Below are 24594 nucleotides of genomic sequence, written 5' to 3' on the forward strand. Positions count from 1 at the left end.
GCTGTAGTCCTCCAACAACGGAGAAAGGTTAAGAATATATAGTGGTAAATAAATCTCCAAAATAAATAGTTCGGTAAGTTTTCAACATTTGATGCTGACCACATTATTTTTACTGGGCTCACCTAGCTGAATGCGCTTGTTCACGTAAACGCATCAGAACACGAGTGGGTACACCATGCTATCCATCTCTTACAGCCGTTAGCCAGCTCATACCAAACGCTTCTGGATATATCGATGGCTTTCAAATATATCTTCGAATCTCTTCATTTCTGACTTCTGAGTTGACTGGCTTAGCATACTTCAATTACAAAGGTGTCACGTGTAAGAGCGTTGTGAAACTTCAAATACTTGTGGCATCTTTAAACATCATTTAATATTAGAAGTGGATTGGAAGTCGTTGAACTGAGCAGCTGTAGTAATATTTCTTTTACTCTGCCTTCCAACCATATCTGTCTTATTGACTACGGGTTTGGAAGAGTCCTTTGCGTGGACACGAACAGTCATCTACAAGATCCTGCTTTTGTTCCTCATATGCCAAACGGAAAACTGATAGTCACATGTGGTTAAAGGTACGTCCACCTAAAGATTGTGTTACATAATCCCATTCGTTGAGTATCGCTCCCACGATCGATAATAATGATTAATGTATCACAGGCAAATGTTGAGGACTGAATAAGAAAACCAGTCTGGCCTATTTTCTCCTGACCCACACTCATGACTTAACTCCACCTGTAGCTCCTCCAGGAATGGTAAATCGTATAATAATAGTATATGGGTCAAAATAAAGCTTATAATAAGAGGGACACGGATATGGATAGTTTAGTTACCTGACAATTATACAATAGGGAATACACATATTACATTGGTCCATAAATAGTTCTCCAAAGTTACTATTCACAATTCTCTTCAGGACACAGCAGTTACTGAAAACGGACAGCTTATGGTGACGACTTAATCAACAACCTATTTAGTCTTCAGCTTAAGTTACTTACAAATGAAATCCGGCAAAATGAAAGTGTCTACGTCTTATTTAAAGTTAATTATTCGAGTAACTCCGCCTGAAGCCCTTCTAGGGTTGGGCATGAGGTGAGTAACTTCATCCCTCAGAAACACAACATTGCTAAAAGACGCCAACAAGAATAAACAATTTTAACCATTTAAACTATACCCTGCGAGTTCGAGGAACTTCGTTCGCAAGCATGACTTATGGTGAAAGCCGAGATCCTTTGGGTATCACGAGGTTGGTTCCTCTTCTGACGACCAGAATAATAATTAACATAGGTAAACAGAATGTCCGGATAATGTAGTAGACTGTGAGGACCAGTTAGAGAACTATAGAAAGGAGATCTATTGGACAGAAAATGTCAGACTCAGGGTAGGCTCTTTCGGAGCCTGATCATAAAAAAGAAAATGCTCCATACATACGGAGAGTCGCTCTGATGCTCAAAACATTCTTTAAAACAAGGGAGATGCTCACGATGGATGTTATCCAGTGCTATGCGCCCACCAATGATAGCAATGGAGACGATTAGGATCAGTTTTATCAGAGGCTGTTATCGATCTTAGAGGCGCCCAAGACCATCCTGGATGGAGACCTAAACTCTAATGAGATTGTAGTGATATCGATCCTCAACCACACGATCTTTGAAGTCGAATATAAGATAACTGAGAAACTTCACACTCAACATTTGACTCAGAGAGAAGTTCAGAGGTGATGAATGCGAAAAATATTAATCTGTATGGGATAGCTCAGCCATGCAGGCGTAGTCCCTCGATGTAAATCCTTTCTTTTAATAATAAATATGTGACTTTATCATCAGCAAAAATGTGTTCTTCAGACGTATTAATCATCATATTGCTGATCATCAGCTTATATAATTGTGTGAATTTTAGTTAAGATCCCATATATTATGTAGTCGCACCATGACAGATCTGAAATTTTGCGATTAGGTTAACCACTCTAGGAGCAAATACAACTACACTTCATATTGACTTAGAAATCGATCTCACAGATTCACTATAGGGGAACTCCCAGGCAACTGCTATATTAGAACTGTTCTTACCATAGTTCCTTTCCCATTGTTCTTTACGTTTCTCAGGTTTTTAGCTGCAATTTTGAATTTTTATCCTATTAAAAATATAGGATTCGGAAAGTATTCAGCTTTGGAATCGTGTTAACATATTTACCTACTATAAAGACCTAGATACCAAAAGAAATTTCGGTACGATTTTTATGAAAAGCTGAAAAGAATATTTTCGGTGCACATAATCCTTCCTGTGTCTTATGGTTTATTTGCTCATAAATGTCAATATTTTTTTGCCCGGTTAACTCTCTTGTGCTTGCGTAAGCATAACTTTACATTTCACGTGTTTTGTTTTTTAGGACGACTGAACTAAAGAAGATAAAGGCGAAACTGAAGAACCCAGCCACTGTTCTTTGTATGTATTTTCTGTTCATTCCGACTTGGAATAGTAAAAGACGAACAGGCGCTGCCAAACACATTGAACTATTAGAACAGAAAATATCAACCGAAGTTATTGGGTCGTTCCTGACCATATGTGGAGGGAGTGAGCTGTAGTAGTAAATAAATATTCCAAGAATGGGGCTTCATACTTTTTCAAAGTTGATGAGATCCCATTAGTCCTACAGAATACGCCTTACCTGACCGCACTCGGTAGAACATCTTCACCAGATCACATTTTGATAAGCCATGCCACACATCTCGCATTATAACTGGTCAGTTTGGATTTAACAGTGCAGCGCATCGACCTATAATAAGGACATAGATTCGTATCCAATACCTCTCTGCTGGTGATCTTATTTGCTTTGAAGTCATTGTGTAATATGTCAGTTCGGACAGTAATACTATCATATTCTATGTTTTCATTAACCTCTACAAACACTAACACTCTGCTACTTATGTTTTATTTCCACATGAACACATGAATGGCTTCTTCAACGCCTGGTATGAAGGTTTTGTTTGTGTTAGTACCAGCGTCGGGAAGCGCCTTGTTCACGTGAAATTAGTAATAATAATAATTTATTCTCAAATAACAGTTTGTTACATGAGGCACACCACTTTACAGGCAATATCAAATCGTTACAGAAGTTACAACTTTCACTGTAGTAAATTACTCGACTGGGTTGATATTTTATAAGATATGAATGTAGATGGTTTTAGTAAGAAACGCATCACCAATATCACAATTGGCGCGATTTATGAAGGTTGCGTTGCGACATGCCACTGATGGTCAACAATAGATCCATGCGAAGTTGTGGGCTTCTAGATATTGCAACCTTATATCCTTCCGGAATTTCGGAGGCTTTAACAATCATGCAGGACGAAGTCACATGTTTCATATCTGTTTTCGATAGCTGAAAAAGGGTGTAAGAAAAAAAGACGAGCAGTAGAGCGGACAATGTTCATGGAGGAATAGTTGGGGTATAACTAAGTATATCTCTCTGTTATCAAGGTACTTATTAAGCAAGAGCATTCTAATATGTCAAAGCAAACAAGTGTAAACAAGATATGAGTGGAAAAGGAACTGTATAAATGAAGGTAGTTCAGAAAGAAGCTGAAAGTATAGGATTATGTGTAATTATCGGAGACAGTAGTATTGCATCATTCGCGGAGGACGATTATGGTAAATTTCAGGTATTCTCATATTAATTTATCAATGTATGAGCCGTAGAGATGCCCTCACATTTAGTTTATACTACCCCCTCACACACACTATACACTGTGAACAATAAAGAACTCAATGCCTTTGGTTTCCTAAATGAGCTTGATATAGACAATTCCATGGAACCCAATGGTATGCATAGTACTTTACTAAAAGAATCAGCAAATTTTGTCACGAATCCTTCAAGCGTATGTTTTAATCTTTCGGTAGACAGAGTCGATTACCAAAATACTGTGAGAATGTTATGGTAAGTATTATCTTCAAATTATGTGCAAGACACGAACCTGAGAACTATCGACCCTTCAGAATTAAGGTCTAATTCGGTAGACCTAATCCCAAAATTGCAGGTCTTTCATGATGTGACTACCTAATCTATATGATCTTACGTTTAGGTCCCATCATTATTTACACTGACTCGTCCTACCGTGACGACTCACAATACGATGTCTAGCATTTCTGGAGAACACAATTAGGCTGGGGAGAGGGTAATATATTTGATATGAAAGACAAGAGGTTAAAGAGGGTGACCGCGCTTGTGTGATCGAGCCATGCTATTTCAATTCCTTCCTTGTGTGTTCATCATTTTTGACCTTTTCTTAGTGTTTAATGTTGAGTGTAAATCTCAGTAATCATCTGTTCACTTTCGACAGAACCAATAACACTACACTGCTCTCCCTCCAGAATCAACGTAACGTTGGTTCGATACCAAATTGAGTGGGATAATCCCAAACTGGACGTTGCCAAAAAATAAGAATGCTCCTGGTATCGATAAGCTGGAAGAGAAATCAACAAGGAGTCGGAAGCAAGTGATCGGGAAATGCATGTATTAGTTTCAGAAATGTCTAGTTTAATTCTAAACACGCTTGAAATGAGTGAAGATTGTTTAAGGGTTAAACAAGGTGGGATCATCATAATAAAGAATGATTCAGTATGAAGTTATCTTAACAAGTTACATTATGATGCACAGCAATAACTGCTGGTTAAAAGCGTAACTTATGGGTAGTGCAGGTACTTTGTGCCCACAAAAAGAAAAAACAATCAATGTAGTAGGTATGTTGATATTGATGTTATTTTTGGTTTGAATTAGAGGGCCAGTTAATGTTCATATCTGTATGCTATCCGTTTGAGTTGATTTCCAGTAGTATTCGCATTAGCAGGCTAACTGAGGGAAAAGAATAATAGTAGTCATGAGGAAGAATCTCAGCTAGTCTCCCGATTAGTCTGCCAAGTTTTTGGTTCACCCCTAACCAATCAACCCTAAGTTGTCAGAATTAGGACAACTTGGCTTTAAACATCATATGTTCCTAAACTCAAAAACAATTCGATTAGTATAATAATTAAAGGAGTTACAGTCACTAAGCGAAACACACAAACATACCTACTGGTATTGTGTGTCTTATCGAAATGAATGTAAATTATGAGTCGCACTAATATAAAAGGATAACAATGTCCTTCAATTGGTAAGTCGCATGCAACAAAGATAGGACAGACCCATCAGACCACATTAACGTGGTGGGAGCCTAAGCAAAGATTTCATTGGCTAGTTATGGACATATCCCACAATCCGGGTTGAAGACAATTTATTTACGTAGATATGGGACTCATTAATTGAGCGTCAGCAAGAAGTGTGGGTAAACCGGAAGTTGTCTGGCTGGGTAACTGAACTTAGCAGAGTGCCTCAAGATACAGTTTGGGGGTCAGCGTTGTTCCTCTTTTATGTTAATGATCTTCCCAGTTTCCTATCATCGTTGGCTCCGTAAAATACTGACGATGTCCAGATATGGAGAGCGATAATAGGGCAAGGTGATGGTTTAGAAATTCGAAATGATCTGGAGAAATTATGTGCATTGACTAGAATTTGGAAATTTCCAATAAATGTTTCCAAGTGCATTGTGATGTCTGTTGGTCAACAATGTACAAATACTTACACTGTTAATAACAGTGAGCTACCTTCTGTTCAGACCCGCAATGGCCTAGGAGTCATCTTCGACCAAGACTTAAAAGCTGCTCCACACTATCGTGTGATATCCACCTAAGGTTAGAGAGCCCTATTGTCAGTACAAACAGCCTTTGGCCACGTTGGCGCCGAAACCATTTTGACTTTGTATACAGTGTCCGTTCGTTCTAAAGTTGAGTATTGCATTACGCGGACGCTCTTAAAAACTTCACAGGCTCAGAACAATGGACTCTCTCATATTCTGATTCTAGGAGACTTCAATCTTCCTAGAGTCAACTTTGCGGAACATACCTATATTGGAGGTGAAACTCGGTGTTACGGGAGAACTGAAGACATCTGGCTGATTAAAACCTTTTTACTGTACATCAATTTTACTGTGTTTTTGGATGTGTTTGTTTTACTTAACCTTTGGACTTGTTTGTTTATATCATTCTTTTCGGACATTTTGGTTTCTTTTGTCATTGGTTTGGTATCTGGGAGTTTTTTGCTCCGGGAACCTACAAAATTGAAGGTTTGTTTTGTAATTGTTGTTAAAACGACTTTGGTCGATTATTTGTGAATTGCGAATAAACTTGGTATCTAATTTGGAGTTTTGGTTCTCTTGCCTACTTGGGTTCGTGATTTGCGAATATCAACGGCCAGTACTTCAATAGTTGGAACGGGCAAAAACTCATAATTGGACGTAACACTCGGTTCTTCAACCTCATTGAGGACCTGGAATTATTCGAAAATGTGAAATCAGCAACTCGTTGAAGAAAAAGTTAGACGCCGTCGCACTTAGACTGGGTATTTGAAAATGAAGAAATCCTAGTCGACGACCTCTCAATCCTGGCTCCCCTGGGGAAAAGTGATCACGCCGTCCTATCATTCAGCTTTGTCAGTAAAACTCAGCTAAGACATTTGATCAACAACAGGTGCTGAAATTTCAAACGGTTGAATGTGTCAGCTTTACAGGACTTTCTACAGCATGTGGATGGGGATGTTCACCTTCAACTGGAAGTGGATGCTCATTGGGATTTCTTACTGCACAAGCTCTCATGTGCTACTAAGCATTCAGTTCCTCAAATGGTCCCCAAAAGCCACAAGCGACCTACAATCATCAGGAACCGCACTTTTCGTTTGCTAAGCTGCAAAAGACACTGTTGGGCTGAATATAAACGATCTGATAACAACGGCGCGTACAGGCAATACAGACATATAAGGAACATATGCGCAAAGGCAATAAGAGAAGACAAGATTCGGTACCGGATCAAGCTTATCGATAAATCTGTCTCCAATCTGAAAAGCTTATTACGTCGACACGTCAAAACTGAAGTTTCCCAACTGCTAGGTCCTAATGTTCCGACCAGTAACAACGGTAATGCCGCTAACCTTCTAACTGAACAGTACTCTCGTCAACTACACCAATGAAAGCTTCATCTGCTACTGCACAAGACTTTCCGAAGTGAACCTGAACGCTGACTTGGTGTTCCGGAAACTGCAGCACATAAGAAAAGACACTTCTCCTGGTCCGGATAATGTTCATTCTGCTATACTGAGGGAAGCGGATTCAATCCCGACAACGCCGCTTAGTGTGATGTTCTCACACTCTCTAACCCGAGGCAAACCACCAAAAATTTGGAAGCTGGCTCACATAATATCAATTTATAAAGGAGGTCAACGCAGTGAACCCTCAAGCTACCGACCGGTGGCACTTCTCTCTATACCTTCTAAAATTATGGAGTCCCTGATATACGATGGTGTACACGACTATTTATTATCCTTAAAGTTCCCACCCCAACAGCACGGTTTCAGGGAGGGTCACTCTTGTATAACCAACCTGCTGACTGCGGTTGACAGATAAACAAGCATCCTTGATCGTAAGAGGAAGGTTGACATCATTTACCTTGATTTCTCAAAATCTTTTGATAGGGTCAACCATATATGTCTTACCAATAAGCTTAAACTATTAGGCATCAAATCACCTCTAATTAACTGGCTAACTTCATATCTAAAAAATTTACATTTTAAGGTCAGGGTTAACTTCACTTTCTCTAAGGCTGCAGAATGTCCTAGTGTGATCCCCCAGGACTCGTTACTAGGACCTGTTTTCTTCTTGGTTTATATAAACGATCTTCCACAACAATTATCGTCTGACTTATTGCTTTTTGCTGATGACGTGAAGCTTTGGAGAGAGTTACGCAAGCAAGGGGATATACTGGCACTTCAGGGGGATCTGACTCGACTTCAAAGTTGGGCAGACGACAACGGACTTACCTTCAACACCTCAAAGTGTGAAATAGTCCATCCGCAACATGTTTCTGACTACAGTTACAACTTAGGAAACTCCTCTTTAGAAGTGTCCTAGGTTGAAAAAGCTTGGGAGTATTGATACCCTACTATTTGATGTCTTACGCTAACTGCGATAATAATGCCTTTCGAGCAAACCTTGCACTGGTAACATTGAAGCGCATTTTTGGCCAGTTTGACGGCAGAACCTTCCACATAATCTTCAACAGTTTTATTCGTCCTCATTTAGAGTACGGAAACATAGTATTTCCTCCCTCCCTCCAAAAGGACAAGGATACTCTGGAACGTATCCAACGTCGAGCCACGAAGTCAGTTCGGGGACTCAAATTCAAACCTTATGAAGATCGCTTCAAATCACTTAACCTTTACCCGTTAGAGTACAGGCGTCTTAGAGGTGATCTTCTTATGACTTATAGTATCCTTAATACTTCTGGTCATCCCCTTAAACATCTTCTTAAGCTTAGTCATAACACTAACCTGAGAGGTAACACCCAGAAATTGGAGACCCTACATAGCAGAACAGACTGCAGACACAACTTCTACTCCGTTAGAGTTGTCAAGTGCTGGAATTCGCTGTCGATTGAGCTAATCCAAGCGACTTCGCTTGGAGGAAGGTTCGCGTGTTTCAAAAAGGGCAGTGGTTTCATACTTGTTGTGACTATTGTTGCTTTTGTGTACTTCTTGCATGAAAAAGCATTTTTGATCTACTTTAACTCGATTTATCTCGGTAAAGGTTTGAAATTTTGCTAAACCCTTTGTCTTGTGGTACCTTCTTTCTCATTGACTCTGACACTTGTGTTACTATTGTGATCACATTGTGTTTTAAACCATAATCTGATTACAATGGTTGACAGTATTTACAAGTGTGGAGAGCCGAACTGTTTGTTCCTCGTGGATGAAGGGATGCAGTATGTTGAGTGTAAAAAAGTGTACCCGTCTAAGTCCCGCTGCATACAAAAGATACTCTAAGCCTAACTCGCATTGGATTTACATCTTTCGCTGTACGAATAGGACGTTACTATTCCAGGAGGCTATGAGCCTATCAGCTTTGGCCTATAAAAAGAACGATAGTGGTTGCCCTGACAACACAAGTAATGACAGTGAAAACCGTCTCAGTGTTGTACGTGCCGTTACAGGACGCGTTAAACACCCTACTGCGATTGACGGAAAAGTGAAATTTCCGTTAAAACTAACGAGGATTTAAACACCACTTGCATCAACATGGGTATTCATGCATCTCCGATGGGAACTGAGGACCTCGATAAAACCATTACCGTCCACAATAGTCTCAATGTGGCCGTCTTAAGTAATGAAAAATGGACGGCAGTACGGGGGAAAAAAGAAGCTAGAGGTAATATGCACTTCGTCGGTAAGTCATTGGTTAACTCCCGTTCTAGTTCGCACAATACACTACCAAACTCTGATGGTAAGGTAGAACACCACACTAGAGTGACTGAGAAGAACTTAGTCTCATCGAATATTATTGTGAGTCATCTGCTAGAGTCAAGCAATCCCGATCCCAAATTGGACACGCCCATGATTTGGAAAGGCTCGGAGAATATGTCCGTAGCATATTACCAGATAAATCTAAAGGTGTTCAGGCCAATAAATTTATTAGAATAGGTAAAACGGCCGACGATAGTTTTCAACCCCGACCATATAGACTCCTTAACGTAATCCTGGGGTCGGAGAAACAACGTGATCTTCTGTTAAGTAGCGCTCTAGTCATCACAGTACTGACATTCGAGTAAGACCTGATATGTCTCTTAAAGATAGAATAAAAAAGGAAGTTGGCACCAGCTGAACTAGAGACCCGTCGACAAAACGGTGAGGATAATCTCCGCTTAGTGGGTTTTCGAATACTCAGGTCTTGGAAGCGAATGTTATCAAGGCCTGTGTGGATAGGTCGTTCTCCCTAGGAGTTTTATATGCCAACGCTAGTAGTCCAAGAAATAAATTATATGAACTAGGAGCATTGATGGACAAATCAAGACCACTCATTGTAGCTGTGACGGAAACTTGGTTAGTCCATGACTTCGATATTACCCCAGAATTATCCGGATACCACTGCTTAGGAAGTGATAGACATAGATGTAGGAAAGGAGGTGGAGCCCTTTTATACATAGCCAATAATATAAATAATCAGTACTTTGCTTGCCAACTCTATGATGGTGGAACTTGTGAAGTCATTAGCTGTGAGCTCACTATCGGATGTTTCACATTTGTACTCGATGTCATGTATCGTAGCCCAATCTGCTTAGCTGATGACTTTATTTTAGAACACATTCAGCTATGGAGTGCAAATATAACAGATGCTTGATATTAGGAGACTTCAATGCATCTGATATTAGTTGGACTGAGACGACCACGGAAGGATCTATCCTTTGATAGTAGGATCCTGGTAACAGTAATGGAGCATGAATTAGTGCAGCATGTATTCGAACCTACACGTTCTGGTTCAAACCAATGCTCACCGTTGGGCTTGGTGATCACTCATGCGACTGGGGATATTGTCAACCTATACATTCATCCGTAGTTAGCGAATAGCGATCACGCTGTTTTGTCACTCATGTTTAGAGTTAGTGACATGATATACGATCAGGTTAAGTCTCACCCAAATGTATGTAGAGCTGACATATCAGCCATCAAGTAGTGCTCTGCCAAGACAGATCGGCCAGTAGATACCAGCTCATCAGTTGAAGAAGCATGGCCTATATTTGAAGGTAAGCATAGTTCAGTCACGTCCTCGTTCATACCACCCCTAGGACCACGTGAACCGAATAAATGTCGACCACTGACAACTAAACAGGCCAATAAACTTGTTAGACGTAGAAAAGCACCGGAATATGTTCATCTCTACTGGCTTAGAACAGTACAGATCCAGTTATTGTACGATTAGGAATACTTGCAGGGCGTTAATAAATAGGACTAGGCGGTCATATGAAAAACAGTTAGTTAGGGATTGTAAATATAGTCCGAAACGGTTATTCCTATATATAAAGAGGAGAACTCGGAGAAGCGATGGAATCCCGTCACTTTTGGTACAAGAAAATCCCTTAATATTGGCAAGAGATGATATCGAAAAAGCTGAAGTTTTATCGGAATATTTCAGCAAATTATTTTCTATCAATGATGAGGAACAACCAACTATTCATTGTGACTTTGGCGGCTTGTTGATGGACCCTGTAGTTATTGAGAAACGTACTTCAGCATCTCAAACCTGATAAGCCCAGTGGTCTTGACGATATACATTCTAAAATTATGAAAGCCCCGTCGTATGTAATTGCTGAACCTTTAGCCATACTGTTTGATATATCTGCTGCATTCCACATTACCCAGAAATTGGAAAGACGCTATAGTTAGTCCGGTGTATAAGGCTGGGAGTAGAGATTTAGCTAGTAACTATTGACCCGTTAGTTTAACTAGTGCAGTTGTAAAACTGATGAAAATAATTATTCGGACAGCTGTTATAAACTATGTGGAAGGACATGATCTGTTATCTGGGTAACAACATGGTTTCCGGAAAGGCCTATCATGTTTGACAAATCTACTCACTGCAAGAGAAGACTGAGCTGCAGCAAAAGAACAAAATATTCCCGTAGATGTGATTTTCATAGATCTAAGTAAAACGTTTGATAAGTTCTGCCATTCTGATATTAAATTAAGACAGGAAACATTCGGAATTCATTATACGGTCATAGACTGGATAAGTGACTTTCTTAATGACAGGAAACAAAGGGTAAGAGTAAATGGAGCTCTTTCATCGTGGGAACCTGTAAAAAGTGGGGTTCTTCGGGGCACAATCCCCGATCCTCTTCTCTTTTTACTTTATGCAAATTAATTACAAACTGAGGCAAAGTCATCCGTCCTACTCTTTGCCGATGAAGTAAAGATTTGGAGACCCATATATAGCATGTCAGATAAAATGGTATTACAGGATGATCTCAATCAATTGGTCGCATGGATGGGCGGGTGGTCACCAGTAGTGAATCCTAACAAGAGTGTGGTGATACAATAAAACAACTATGATTATTCGTATTACTACACAATATGTGGATTCATGTTACCCAAAGTAAGAAGCTATGAAGATATAGGAGTCATAGTAAGCAGTTATCTCAAAACAACCAGTCACTGTAAGGCTGCTGCTGCAAAAGGTTATAGGGTATTATGGTCTATTCGTAGATCTTTTCAGTATTTGGATGGGGAAATGTTTAGATTATTATACCTGACCACATTTGGAATATAGGATTCAAGAAGCGAACCCTTGTTTCAAATATGAGGCGGATATACTGGAACGAGTCCAATGCTGAGGGGCTAAATTGGTAAAGGGTCTACCTGGTTTATCTTATGAAGACAGACTGAGACACCTCAACTCATTTCCGTTACCTTACCGCAGATTACGGGAGTGATCTAATATTGGCCTATCGTATACTGAACGATGTCCTTGGTAATATGTCTTATTTTTTCCTTCCGTTCGGGACTTATCATTTGATAGGGCATTCGAAGAAAGTCCAAAAACCGAGATCAAATCGTCGACGTTTGGAGTTTCGTTCCTCGCACCGAGTGGTGAATTACTAGAATTTTCTACCAGAACACGTAATATTATCACCTTCTGTTGACATATTCATAAGGAGATTGAACCTGCACAGTGTAACGAAACTGCAAGGAATAATATAGGTCGACAGACCTTCTATCCTTATCACTGAAAGCTTGAAGACTTGACCTATTCTTAAGGACTAAGGATAACATATTATGATTTACCAATTTCTTTTTTCCCTCTACTATCGTTAATATACTTATGTTCCTGCCTGGAGGTATTGGGATCCACTGCTACTAGATACGGAAGCCCGTTTAGCTAAAGCTTCTACTCCGTCCACAACCATTTGAATATCGACTTTGCCATCAAATCACCAAAGAATGGAATTCATTATCTCGTCACATGATTGATGCTGCATTTGCCAACGTTTTCGAAGGATAGTTGGATCGACTGAGAAACCACCATTGCCAGGACTAACACAAGCAATCTAGACTCTTGTCTTTTCCAAACAACAAGATACCAAACCTAGACGCCCTGGGAAACCTGGGAAATCAATTGCGGTTCGTGACGACTCTGTCATAATCATGAACCTTATTGACAACCCCGACCTTCCTCTCAGTTTGCAGGACAAAAACGATAGGGTGCTCTGGGGAGAATTAAACAAGAGGCTTGAACTCCCTAGAATAGAGCCTTTGACCGTCACACGGCTCACTCGGGGGGAAGGACTCTAATCACCTAAACCATCCGAGGCTGCTTCGTGTTACACTTAAGAATGCCTCCGACGTAGAGGACGTCCTGCTAGCCAGTCACTTACTGAAGTCCGATGGGAACGTAAGAATACTGCCCGATATACCGTATTCTGAACGAAATCTCATCCGGAACATCCCTAAGGAATCTCGCGAGGCGTTTTTCCGTGGACGAAATATCATTATGCAAGATGTGCCGGAAAATATGGACCCAACTCAAGCAAACTCTGATATTCGGGAATGGAAATTCATTAAACATTCCTTAAAACTCAAGAACATATTGACCCAACAGGTAATGCGACTAGCCAAGAGAGACGGAGACTCTAGGCCCCGGCTGTTGAAGATAACCTTCCCCTCCTCCCACATGGCGGCTGCAACTCTGGAAGCATTTCGTGCCAATAGACGTCGGTTGCCAACTGGCATCCATATGCATCCGGATAGGCCCCACGACAGCAGGATCAAGCACAAACGAAAGCTGGAGCTGACAATTCCACTCGTGGACTGTCTTGATCATAAAAAAAACGTGTAAAGGACAGGGACTATCAACTCGGTAAACATCGTATAGGTAGGCTACCTGTCCACTCACACACGGCTCATATAGACAAACGGGAAGAAGCTCACGCGTTCCAAATTGAGAGCATAAACTGCCTATACACGAACGCCGCGAGCTTGCCAAACAAAATGGATGAGCTACGTGAACTTAGCAACGCTAATGATGCCCATCTGATAGGAATATCCGAAACTTGGATAACGTCTCAGTTTACGGACCAGGAGCTAGCAATAACTGGAATGTCTTTATTTCGCAACGACAGAAAAACAGGAATGGGGGGTGGGGTAGCACTATACATACGGTCATGCCTGGATGTGCACCAACTTCACAACCAAGAGTTTCACAATCTTGATGAGTCAGTATGGTGCTCAGTAAGATTGTCTACCACCTCGAGGTGTCTAGTTGGGGTCATTTACAGGAAGCCCACTGCCGACATCGAGTATGACAAACGTCTGCTGGAAGGATTAACTCGCTCTACGCGTCTCGGATTCTCTCAAATCCTGATTCTAGGGGACTTCAATCTCCCTAGAATCAACTTCGTGGAACATACATACATTGGTGGTGCCAACTCTACTGAAGCTCTGTTCTTCAACCTTATCGGCGACCTGGGATTATTTGAAAATGTGAAGTCGGCAACCCGTTGGAGAAACAGTCAGACGCCGTTGCGCTTAGACTGGGCATTCACAAATGAAGAATTCCTAGTTGACGACCTCTCAATCCTGGCTCCCCTGGGGAAAAGTGATCACGCCGTCTTATCATTCAGCTTTGTCAGCAAAACGGAGCTACGATATCCTACTAGCAACAAGCGCTGGAACTTCAAACGGTTGAATGTGTTAGCTTTACAGGACTATCTACAACAGGTGGATTGGGATGTTCACCCTCAAATTGACGTGGATGCTCATTGGGATTTTTTACTGCACACGATCTTATGTGCTACTGAGCATTCAGTTCCTAAAATGGTCCCAAAAAGCTACAAGCAACCTGCAATCATCAAGAACCGCACTTTTCGTTTGCTAAGCCGCAAAAGGCACTGTTGGGCTGAATATAAACGAACGGATAACAACGGCGCGTACAGGCAATACAAACATATAAGGAACACATGCACAAAGGCAATAAGAGAAGACAGGCTTCAGTTCCAGACCAAGCTTATCGATAGATTCGTCTCCAATCCGAAAAGCTTGTTCAGTTATGCAGCTTCTCTTCGACAGGGCAAAACTGGAGTTTTTCAACTGCTAGGTCCTAATGGCCCGACCAATAACGACAGTGATGCCGCTAACCTTTTGGCTGAACAATACTCCCGGACATTCCAGCTGACCCACATCAACCATACTGACGAAAGCTTCACCTGCACCTGTACAGGACTTTCCGAAGTGGACCTGAGTGCTGACCTGGTGCTCCGTAAACTGTAGAACCTAAGAAAAGACACTTCTCCTGGTCCGGACATGGTTCATTCCGCTGTATTGAGGGAAGCAGCTTCAATCCTGGCGACACCACTTAGTGTGATGTTTGCACACTCGCTAAGCAGAGGCAAACTACCGGAAATATGGAAGCTGGCCCACATCACACCAATTTTCAAAGGATGTCGACGCAGTGAACCCTCAAGCTACCGACCAGTGGCACTTCTCTCCATACCTTCCAAAATTATGGAATCCCTAGTATTCGACGGCATACTAGAACACTTATCATCCTCAAAGTTCTCGCCCCAACAGCATGGTTTCAGAAAAGGTCATTCTTGTATGACCAACCTGCTGACTGCGGTGGATAGATGGACAACCATCCTTGATCGCAAGGAGAAGGTTGACGTCATTTACCTGGACTTCCCAAAAGCTTTTGATAAGGTCAACCACGCATGTCTTATCAAGAAGCTTGGACGATTGGGTATAAAACCCTCTTTGATTGATTGGCTCTCTTCATATTTAGATAACCGACACTTTAAGGTCAGGGTTAACTTCACTCTCTCTCAGGCTATGGAATGTCCTAGTGGGGTCCCCCAGGGTTCAATACTAGGACCTCTTCTCTTCTTGATTTATATTAACGATCTTCCTCAACAAGTTTCATCTGACTTATTGCTTTTTGCTGATGATGTGAAACTTTGGAGAGAGATACGTAATCATAATGATACACTAGTTCTTCAGGAGGATCTGACTCGACTTCAAAGTTGGGCAGACGACAACGGACTTACCTTCAACACCTCAAAGTGTGAAATAGTCCATCCGCAACATGTTTCTGACTACAGTTACAACTTAGGAAACTCCTCTTTAGAAGTGTCCTAGGTTGAAAAAGCTTGGGAGTATTGATACCCTACTATTTGATGTCTTACGCTAACTGCGATAATAATGCCTTTCGAGCAAACCTTGCACTGGTAACATTGAAGCGCATTTTTGGCCAGTTTGACGGCAGAACCTTCCACATAATCTTCAACAGTTTTATTCGTCCTCATTTAGAGTACGGAAACATAGTATTTCCTCCCTCCCTCCAAAAGGACAAGGATACTCTGGAACGTATCCAACGTCGAGCCACGAAGTCAGTTCGGGGACTCAAATTCAAACCTTATGAAGATCGCTTCAAATCACTTAACCTTTACCCGTTAGAGTACAGGCGTCTTAGAGGTGATCTTCTTATGACTTATAGTATCCTTAATACTTCTGGTCATCCCCTTAAACATCTTCTTAAGCTTAGTCATAACACTAACCTGAGAGGTAACACCCAGAAATTGGAGACCCTACATAGCAGAACAGACTGCAGACACAACTTCTACTCCGTTAGAGTTGTCAAGTGCTGGAATTCGCTGCCGACTGAGCTAGTCCAAGCGACCTCCCAGGAGTCCTTTAAGAGGAAACTTGACTTATTCTTAAGGACTAAGGATAACATATTATTATGATTTACCAAATTCTTTTTTTTCCTCTATTATCGTTCATATACCTAGGTTCTTACCTGGAGGTATTGGTGATCCACTACTACCAGACACGGAAGCCTGTTAAGTGAAAGCTTCTTCTATTCCGTCCTCAACCATTTGAACCATTTTGATTGGACAGTACATTCCGCTGCGTATAAAAGGTACGTAACATTGTGAGCTGACGAGTGCTCAGTGTGTATGCATCTGTTTAATTGTCTACAAATCTACGAAACATTTGACCTCAGTTTGGCCATTCAACTTACTGTTTAGAAGTTGTGTTTATTTTTCCTGGTGCATTAACATGAAACAATTATGCAACCGAATTACAATTAATTAGTTACAATTGATTATTTTAATTAGAATGCCGACACTTTTAGATGTTATTAACTGTCAAGTGGACGTTTTAATAAATATCGTTGAGATATATAGTTAACAATTTAGCTGTTCTAAACTCAAGAATCCGTGGGCCTAAATTCATAAGCTATTTAACTTTAAAAGGTTATTGTCCATGTACCTCGGGTAGTCTGTGATATAATTCCTAACAAGTATGTACGAATAACATCACTTGACCACCAAAACTATCTGGGTTCATATGCGAGGGGGTGAGCGAACCAGGAATGGTCAGGTTGTTAACCTAGTCCCATATCGTTTTTTAGATTGATCTTACGAATCTAATCGTTTTCAAGAGATTACAAAATCCCATGTGATTCATCACTAATTGGTTACCATTTTTATTTGTCCTGTATAAAATACGACAACGTGGCGTCTTTCAAAGCCTGTCATTGTGCTTTACTTGACTGTTTCTGTGCTAGCGAATTGCTCCTCATAACTCAGTCAGTCAGTCAGTCACAACGTAGAACTTCGTACGTACGTACATCAGTTCGAGTTGCCATACCACATTAGCACAGAGATGCAGTTGTCGATTCAAATCCCATAGTGGTAGAAGTAGTAGGAGTATAATCAGAAATCCAAAAGATTAGGGGTTTCAAGAAATTATTGAAGGAGTATAGTACAGTGAAATAAATTTGGAAAGAGAAAAAGATAAAGACATGAGGAATTCAGAAGATTAGAATTTGGTAGAACACAAAGAGTGGATGCATCTTCGCCATTGCAAACGATTTTGAGCCATGTCATTCAAGGTCTCTAACCATCGGTTGCTGTCATCTCGCGAATCCCAACCAGGTAGTCTACACCTACCAACATGGCCCAGTCCACTTGTCAGTGACTTCATTGATTTGTGCCACGTTTTGGTCTGGCCACCCCTAGCTTTCTTCCAACCTACTCCTACACCATGAAACATTGCACGTCGGGGCAGTCGGTGGTCGGGCATACGTAACACATGTCCCAGCCATCTCAACTGATGAAGTTTCACTACTTCATCAATCGATTTGCCATCCCTACCTAGTACTCGTTTCCTAACAACTGCATTACTTACCCGGTGGTCCCAGGATATACGAGCAATGCTTCGAAGACACCTATGATCGAACACTAGTAGCCTACGAATATCCTCTACTCTTATTGGCCATGTTTCACTGCCATAGAGTAGGACGGAGCGAACTGCTGCACAGTAAACCCGTCCTTTGGTTGCTAGACGGATATCTCGCCTACGCCATAAATGACGCAAGTTGGCGAAAGCTAGACGAGCCTTCTGTATCCGTGCTGAGATTTCGTCACATACCAGACCACAAGGGCTGATGAGACTTCCAAGATAAGTGAAGTGGTCTACACGCTCAACTACTTCACTCCCTATCATTAGTTCAGGTGTCGATGCAACCCAATCCTGAAGTAACATTTTGCACTTCGAGGGAGAGAATCGCATTCCGAACATGCCTGCATAGTTGCTTATAGTGGTCAGAAGACTCTGCATGTTGTCAGCGTCTTCACCGAGTAAAACTATGTCGTCGGCGTATTCTAAGTCGACAAGTGAGTCTCCTGGTAAAAGTTCAACTCCTGGAGGTTTAGCTGATGAAAGTGCTATCTCTAAAAGTAAGTCAATGACAAAGTTAAACAAGAATGGGGAGAGTGGACAGCCCTGACGAACGCCACTTGTGGTAATCAGTTCTGATGACAGTTCGCCATAGGCTCTAACTCGACCAGTTGTGCTCGAGTAGAGAGCCTTTATGAGGTTAATGTACTTCTTTGGTACTCCTTTCAGTGACAAACATTGCCATAGAACCTCACGATCAACAGAGTCAAATGCCGCCTTAAGGTCAAGAAATACTACTATTGTGGGACGTCTGAATTTGTGTCTATGTTCTAGGACCTGACGTAGGGTGAATATCTGGTCTATGCAACCACGTCCAGGTCGAAAACCAGCTTGGTTTTCTCTAGTCTGCTCTTCACGAGCTTTGGTTAGGCGACCTAGTATTATTGAAGCTAATATTTTAGACACTATATTAGTCAAACTGATCCCTCTGTGATTGTCACAAGAGGACTTTTGTCCTTTCTTATAAACTGGCACAATCAGTGATTGGGACCAGTCAGATGGAATTACGTCCAGTTCCCAGATTCTACCTAAGACCTCAGTCAATCTCGCTGCTAGTACTGGACCACCATCCTTAAAAATCTCAGGGGTCAACCTGTCAGGGCCTGCTGCTCTCCCTCGCTTCAGATTTCCTATAGCTTTTTCAACCTCACAGAGGGTTGGAGGACTTACATCAATTTGCCATTCAGGACGACTGGGGATCGTGGGTAATTGAAGTGTGGCTGAAGGCCAGTTGAACTGATCCCTAAAGTGTTCTGCCCATCGATCCAACCTCCTGGATTGAGAATGAATTATATGCCCATCTTTATCTGAGATGGTTTCACTGATATTCGGGTTCCTAATACCGGTTTCTTTAACGAGTCTGAATAGCTGCCTACTGTTACCTATTGCCGCTGCCTTTTCCATCTCTCTTGCTTTCGCTACCCACCACTGTTCACGATCATTACGTAGACTTCTTATAAGCCTGCGCTTAAGTTGACTCCGCTCTTCGTTATGCTCAGAGCCAGGTGGGATGAGTTTACGAGCATCTATCAGTGCGGTAGATGCTGCTGAGATCCATTGTTTCTCCCTAACGTTATGGTTTACCTTATTAGCGGATATCACTGCTGATTCCACAGCTTTTCGGATGTCATTCCACGCTGCCTCGGGGTGGACACAACTTACATGGCTGCCTAACTGTTTTTCTAGTTGTTCCTGAAATATATTCTTAGCTTGCCTACCATTAAGTAGAACCCTTAGAGGCTTCCCTGCAGTGTCTTTCCTACGTCCAGTAAGACGCAGACAAATACGTGCTCGCACTAGAGCATGATCTGAATCTAAGCATGTGCCCCAGAATGAGCGACAGTCTTCTATCGAGCCCCTCCATCGGTGGCTGATAGCGATGTGATCTAATTGGGTCCAACGTTGGGACGAATTCGGGGGTCGCCAGGTCAAAAGATGTTTTTCCTTATGCTTAAAGTTAGTATTTGCAAGAAATAGGCGGTTATCTGAGCATAGCTGCAACAGACGGTCGCCATTATCTGTTCTTTTCGCCATGACACCATAAGATCCACCCAGGTGTCCTTCCCTTTCACTTAGTTTACCTACTTGAGCATTAAAGTCACCTGCTACTATTACTACATCAGAACGCCTAGCTTCTCGGAGAAGGTCAGAAAGTTTCCTGTAGAACTCATCTTTTATATCGTCTGAGCTGCAGTCAGTGGGAGAGTAGGCAGAGACGACGAAGAGGCAACGACGAATTTCCCTATCTTTCCGAGTCCTTACTGATCCGTTTAGTCGAACAGCGCATAGACGACTGTCTACTGGGATCCAGTCTAAAAGAGCTAGTTCTGCCCTAGGACTTAATGCTATACCTACTCCAGCGAGGCCACGGGAAGCAGCGTCAGGGCTTCCAGATACACGGAGCGTGTATCGAGATGAAACTTTATTTTGATTAGGTGCGGTCAAATGAATGACACTACTCGGATCTTGTATGCGCGTTTCGGAGACGCAGCACACATCGATGGTGTAAGATTCTAGAGTTCTAGCTAAGGAAGCCTGTTGTCCTATTTGGCACAATGTTCGGACATTAAAAGTTCCTATATGTAGTTTAGAGCGTGGTTTCAAGAGACCAGGAATAACGTTCTGTGTACTCGAATCGTTTGCCCTAGCGGTGCGACGCGATAAAAGGACGTGGGAAGGGTTAGTCGAGGAGATAACAGAGTTATTAGGTGTAGGAAGGATTTGAAAGCGACCAACTTGGTCTTGTGTGCAGTTAAGGGTATGAGGGCTAGTATCACTTCCCGGCTGCCCACACCGTGACCAGCTTTTAATAATGGTGGGTCAGGGTATTCATTGCTACGCTAACTTAAGGAAGGAATTCATTTGCCATCCCAAGGGATGGCTTGGATCCCAGTTTTCTGGCCCAGTATATTGTCACCTCATATATAACAGCTTTTTAATATCTAAAAGCCTTAATCTACAGTTGTGGACTATTTTGAAAAGTGTAGAGTCCTCCCTTAAAGTGAATCCTTTGTAAGTATATGTGGTGGTTAGAAAAGGTCAAGTAAATTTAATGAAGTTCCAGATCTTAAAAGTTCAGCCCACATTTTCTAAGTCAGTCAGTCAGCTACAACGTAGGATCAGGGGCGTATATGCATCAATCCAAGTTGCCACACCTCATTAGCACAACAAGATGAACACCGAATTTATAGAAGTAGTTACTTCACTGGTAGCGATTTTCTGAAATTTTACCAGATTTTCATGGTTCAAACGCAATCAGAAACGACGGACGCGCTTCCTTTTTGGTAATTTACTTATGTCACAAGGTCATCATCTACAACAACTACAGTCATACACTATTAATTTAATGGTTTTGGACAACAATATGTGGTATTTGTCTTTTATTTCTCCCAAAATGCAAAGATTGAAGATTTCCGAGGAACTACAGATGTGCCAATAAGTATTTTAAATTATGAATACACTCTTCGTACAGCTACGTTTTATAAGATGAATATTTGTTTTTTTATTTAAACATATAAATATCGGTACAAAGGGGCACCAAATGCATATGCGCCACACAAATCTCATTTGATTTGTGTAAGGGCTGTGATACTGCCCGGGTGCCCAAACCGAAGCAGGTGGTTTTCTTAGAGGGTCACACCCGGAGCCTTTGACCTAAAGGTCTGATCCACAAGGCAGTGGAGCATCGTAAGGAGATGCAGTCCCATGGTGGCCGGTGATCAGCGACTGGTTCATACGCCGTTTGTTCCCTCAGGATACTGGAGCCCATGTGCACCATTGGTTTGGAATGAGGGTTTTCCAACTCCCCTAGATGGACTTTCCGTGTCCACCAACCCTGTTAAAGCACCGGACATTCGCTTTTCGTCCTCTCAATTTCGTAAACAACACCCCCGCCACGAAAAGGCAGTGAGTAGGACTTCTCTGGCAGAGACTATATACGCGTGGCCATGTGAGAGCATTTGGAGAGGGAGAGAGGACTCTTCCCACTCTCGGCCGTACCAGGGCATTTGGGGGCTGAATAATTTAATTATGAAGCTTTTACTGTCTTTCCAGACTAAATCAACATAAACTTTAGATAGAATTGAGGTACTGGAATGTCTGTGCAAGTGATTAAGGAGGTGCTTAAAAATGAAAGTATGTCCCAGTCAGACATAAATCCTATTTAAAAATGTGATGATCAGATCATTAGTACTTGAAAATACTAAACGAGGTAGAACAGATACCAAAACAAGACAAGTAATAAGTGGAAAACAATGGACTTCTCCCTTGTATATATAGTGAGTTGAAACAGCGCAAGACAAAGAACTTCAATACAACCAGTTCTCTTACTTCTTAGGACCCTGACACTAAATCTGTCAATAAAAAAATAACATTGCAACCTGTGGTGCATTCATGTGACCAGCCTCCCAAACCTCCCATATAATCTACGGATATGGTTAAAGACATTCAAATCAACTTCAAGGACTTGATGGTATCCTTTGGCGGCACAGTCTTATTTGCTTCAGTTAAAGCAGGGGTATTAAAAGAAATTGTATTCCTGCTCCTCATCAACAATACAGATCTTTTTAAATACAGTAGGTTCAAAGTCATGGTTTCGTTAAACTCATCGATTTATAACTAGCAGGATATTTCATATTTAACGTATATATATAAAGTATAAATTTGCAGAAGAACTAGAGTATAAAATAAACACTGAGGGTTCAGAAAACAAAGGAAGTCGTTCATAATCAGAACATATGCAGCAAACATTTTATATATGTTAATATCTATGAGGACCGATTAATAATATAAAGATGTAGTCTTTTAATTAAGGAAAATAAGTGTATTTTAGTGTTTAGATAAGGCAGCGGTAAAACAAAGTTTATAGAAACTAGAGGGTGTGTTAATATAGTACATTTTTAACAATCTGGTCGAACACTTGCTTGTTAGGGATTTATATGCGAAGGAGAATAGAGGTTTGTATAATGTAATATACAGTGTTGTTCTTGTTACCATGGGTTCCCTCCCAGCTGACCTTCGTTTTTTCATGTATAAATTTCGTAACAAATGAATTTGTGGTCAGACTGTCCAAAATGTATTGTGCTAATATATTACATAATCCTGACAAAGTAATTTTATTACATCATCTAAATTTATCAGAGGGATTAGTTGTTTCGAATTTCGGTGTTTAGTTTTCTCCATAACGTCTGTTTGTTACATTTCTTTTTCAGATTCTAATACTTTCGGGAATATAACCTAGATGCGTTCAGTACCTTTACGATCTTTCAATGACTTTTTAGGCTTTGGCGCTCGATACAGTATACCCAGAGGATGTAAATGGAATGAACGAATGGTTTCAAATCTAATTTATTATCAATCGAATTACTTCCTTTTAAGCTTGATTATAATAATATTACTCAGGTAATACATGATTAAGTTTATAAAATGTTTTTTTTATAGCGCTCTTAATCCCATTCCCGTATTAACAGGACTTCTTGTGATATGCTTACCCTTGATGATTCTCCTATTTTTAGATACAACAACCCTTAACACCATTAACCAACCAAAGATACTTGTACCTGTATGTATTGTCATCGCCATGTTACTGATTCGTTTCATATCTCGAATAATCCTTTTCTTTTGTGTTCTACTTGTCCCAGTACTAAGTAAGTTTCAACGTGAAATAAATATAATGATTGAAATCAGCAGTATGCCTTCATGCCCTCTGTAGACAACGCAATTTAAAGAACAGAGTTTGTAAACTTGTGGAATCAGTTCGCATTGGAGAACAAAGAACATTAATGGGATATATGCTGGAAGTATTTGGTGTAGATGTACGACTGCTTACTATCGATAATTAGTTGCAGATCATCTCGATTAAAAAGGATGCATTTTTCCATCGAACAACTCACTCCGTATTGTCTCGCTTTTATTACTGTTGCTTTCCTCATATATGAAATACTTCTATTGTTTCTGTAAACTTCAGATTTATTTATTGCATGAATACTTCACCAAATAAGTCCTAACTCGTCTCAGAAATATACACATATTGATTGTAACCGTTATTTCTTGAGCGTATGTACAAACTGGAACTCAGTAGGTTGTATCTTAGTCTAAAAGTGCTGTGTTCAGTTATGTACTTCAAAGTCATTAATATGTAACAGGATACTTAATTTCATTCAATTGTGGAAATGATATTCACTCGAAAAAAGGTCGCAGACATCTGATTGTATAATGTGTTAGGAAGACTGGAAACGTTGAAATATTTTACGACAGCTTAGTTCCAAGCAAAAAAGACCACCACACGCAATACTAGTCCAAATGTATTTTTCTAATTCATCGCAGCTTTTTAGGAACAAAGAGAATAAGCATAAACAGAAGCGGTTGGTAACCTAACCCCAATCAAGAGTGCTGCACAGATGAGACTATTCTGTCTTAGTGCCTCTCTAACATGCTACGTAAATCTTTTT

General features: G+C 40.9%; 1 protein-coding gene across 2 annotated transcripts; it reads left to right on the plus strand.

Annotated features, from left to right (window-relative positions):
• Positions 1-23351: 23351 nt before the first annotated feature.
• Smp_014800.1 (putative pra1 protein) lies at positions 23352-24181 on the plus strand (the record flags this gene model as incomplete). 2 transcript variants are annotated; one of them, XM_018795736.1, is made up of 3 exons in its annotated part: positions 23385-23545; positions 23585-23790; positions 23831-24038. In XM_018795736.1, 3 exons carry the CDS (start codon positions 23385-23387, stop codon positions 23983-23985), a joined length of 522 nt encoding a protein of 173 aa, XP_018650019.1. In that variant the 3' UTR covers positions 23986-24038. The 2 variants fall into 2 exon arrangements, with proteins under 2 accessions (XP_018650018.1, XP_018650019.1); XM_018795737.1 differs by having other exon boundaries at positions 23352-23545; positions 23585-24181.
• Between the last annotated feature and the right edge of the window lie 413 nt (positions 24182-24594).

The sequence above is a fragment of the Schistosoma mansoni genome, chromosome 2 (genome assembly GCF_000237925.1).
Source record: "Schistosoma mansoni strain Puerto Rico chromosome 2, complete genome".
Taxonomy (NCBI): domain Eukaryota; kingdom Metazoa; phylum Platyhelminthes; class Trematoda; order Strigeidida; family Schistosomatidae; genus Schistosoma; species Schistosoma mansoni.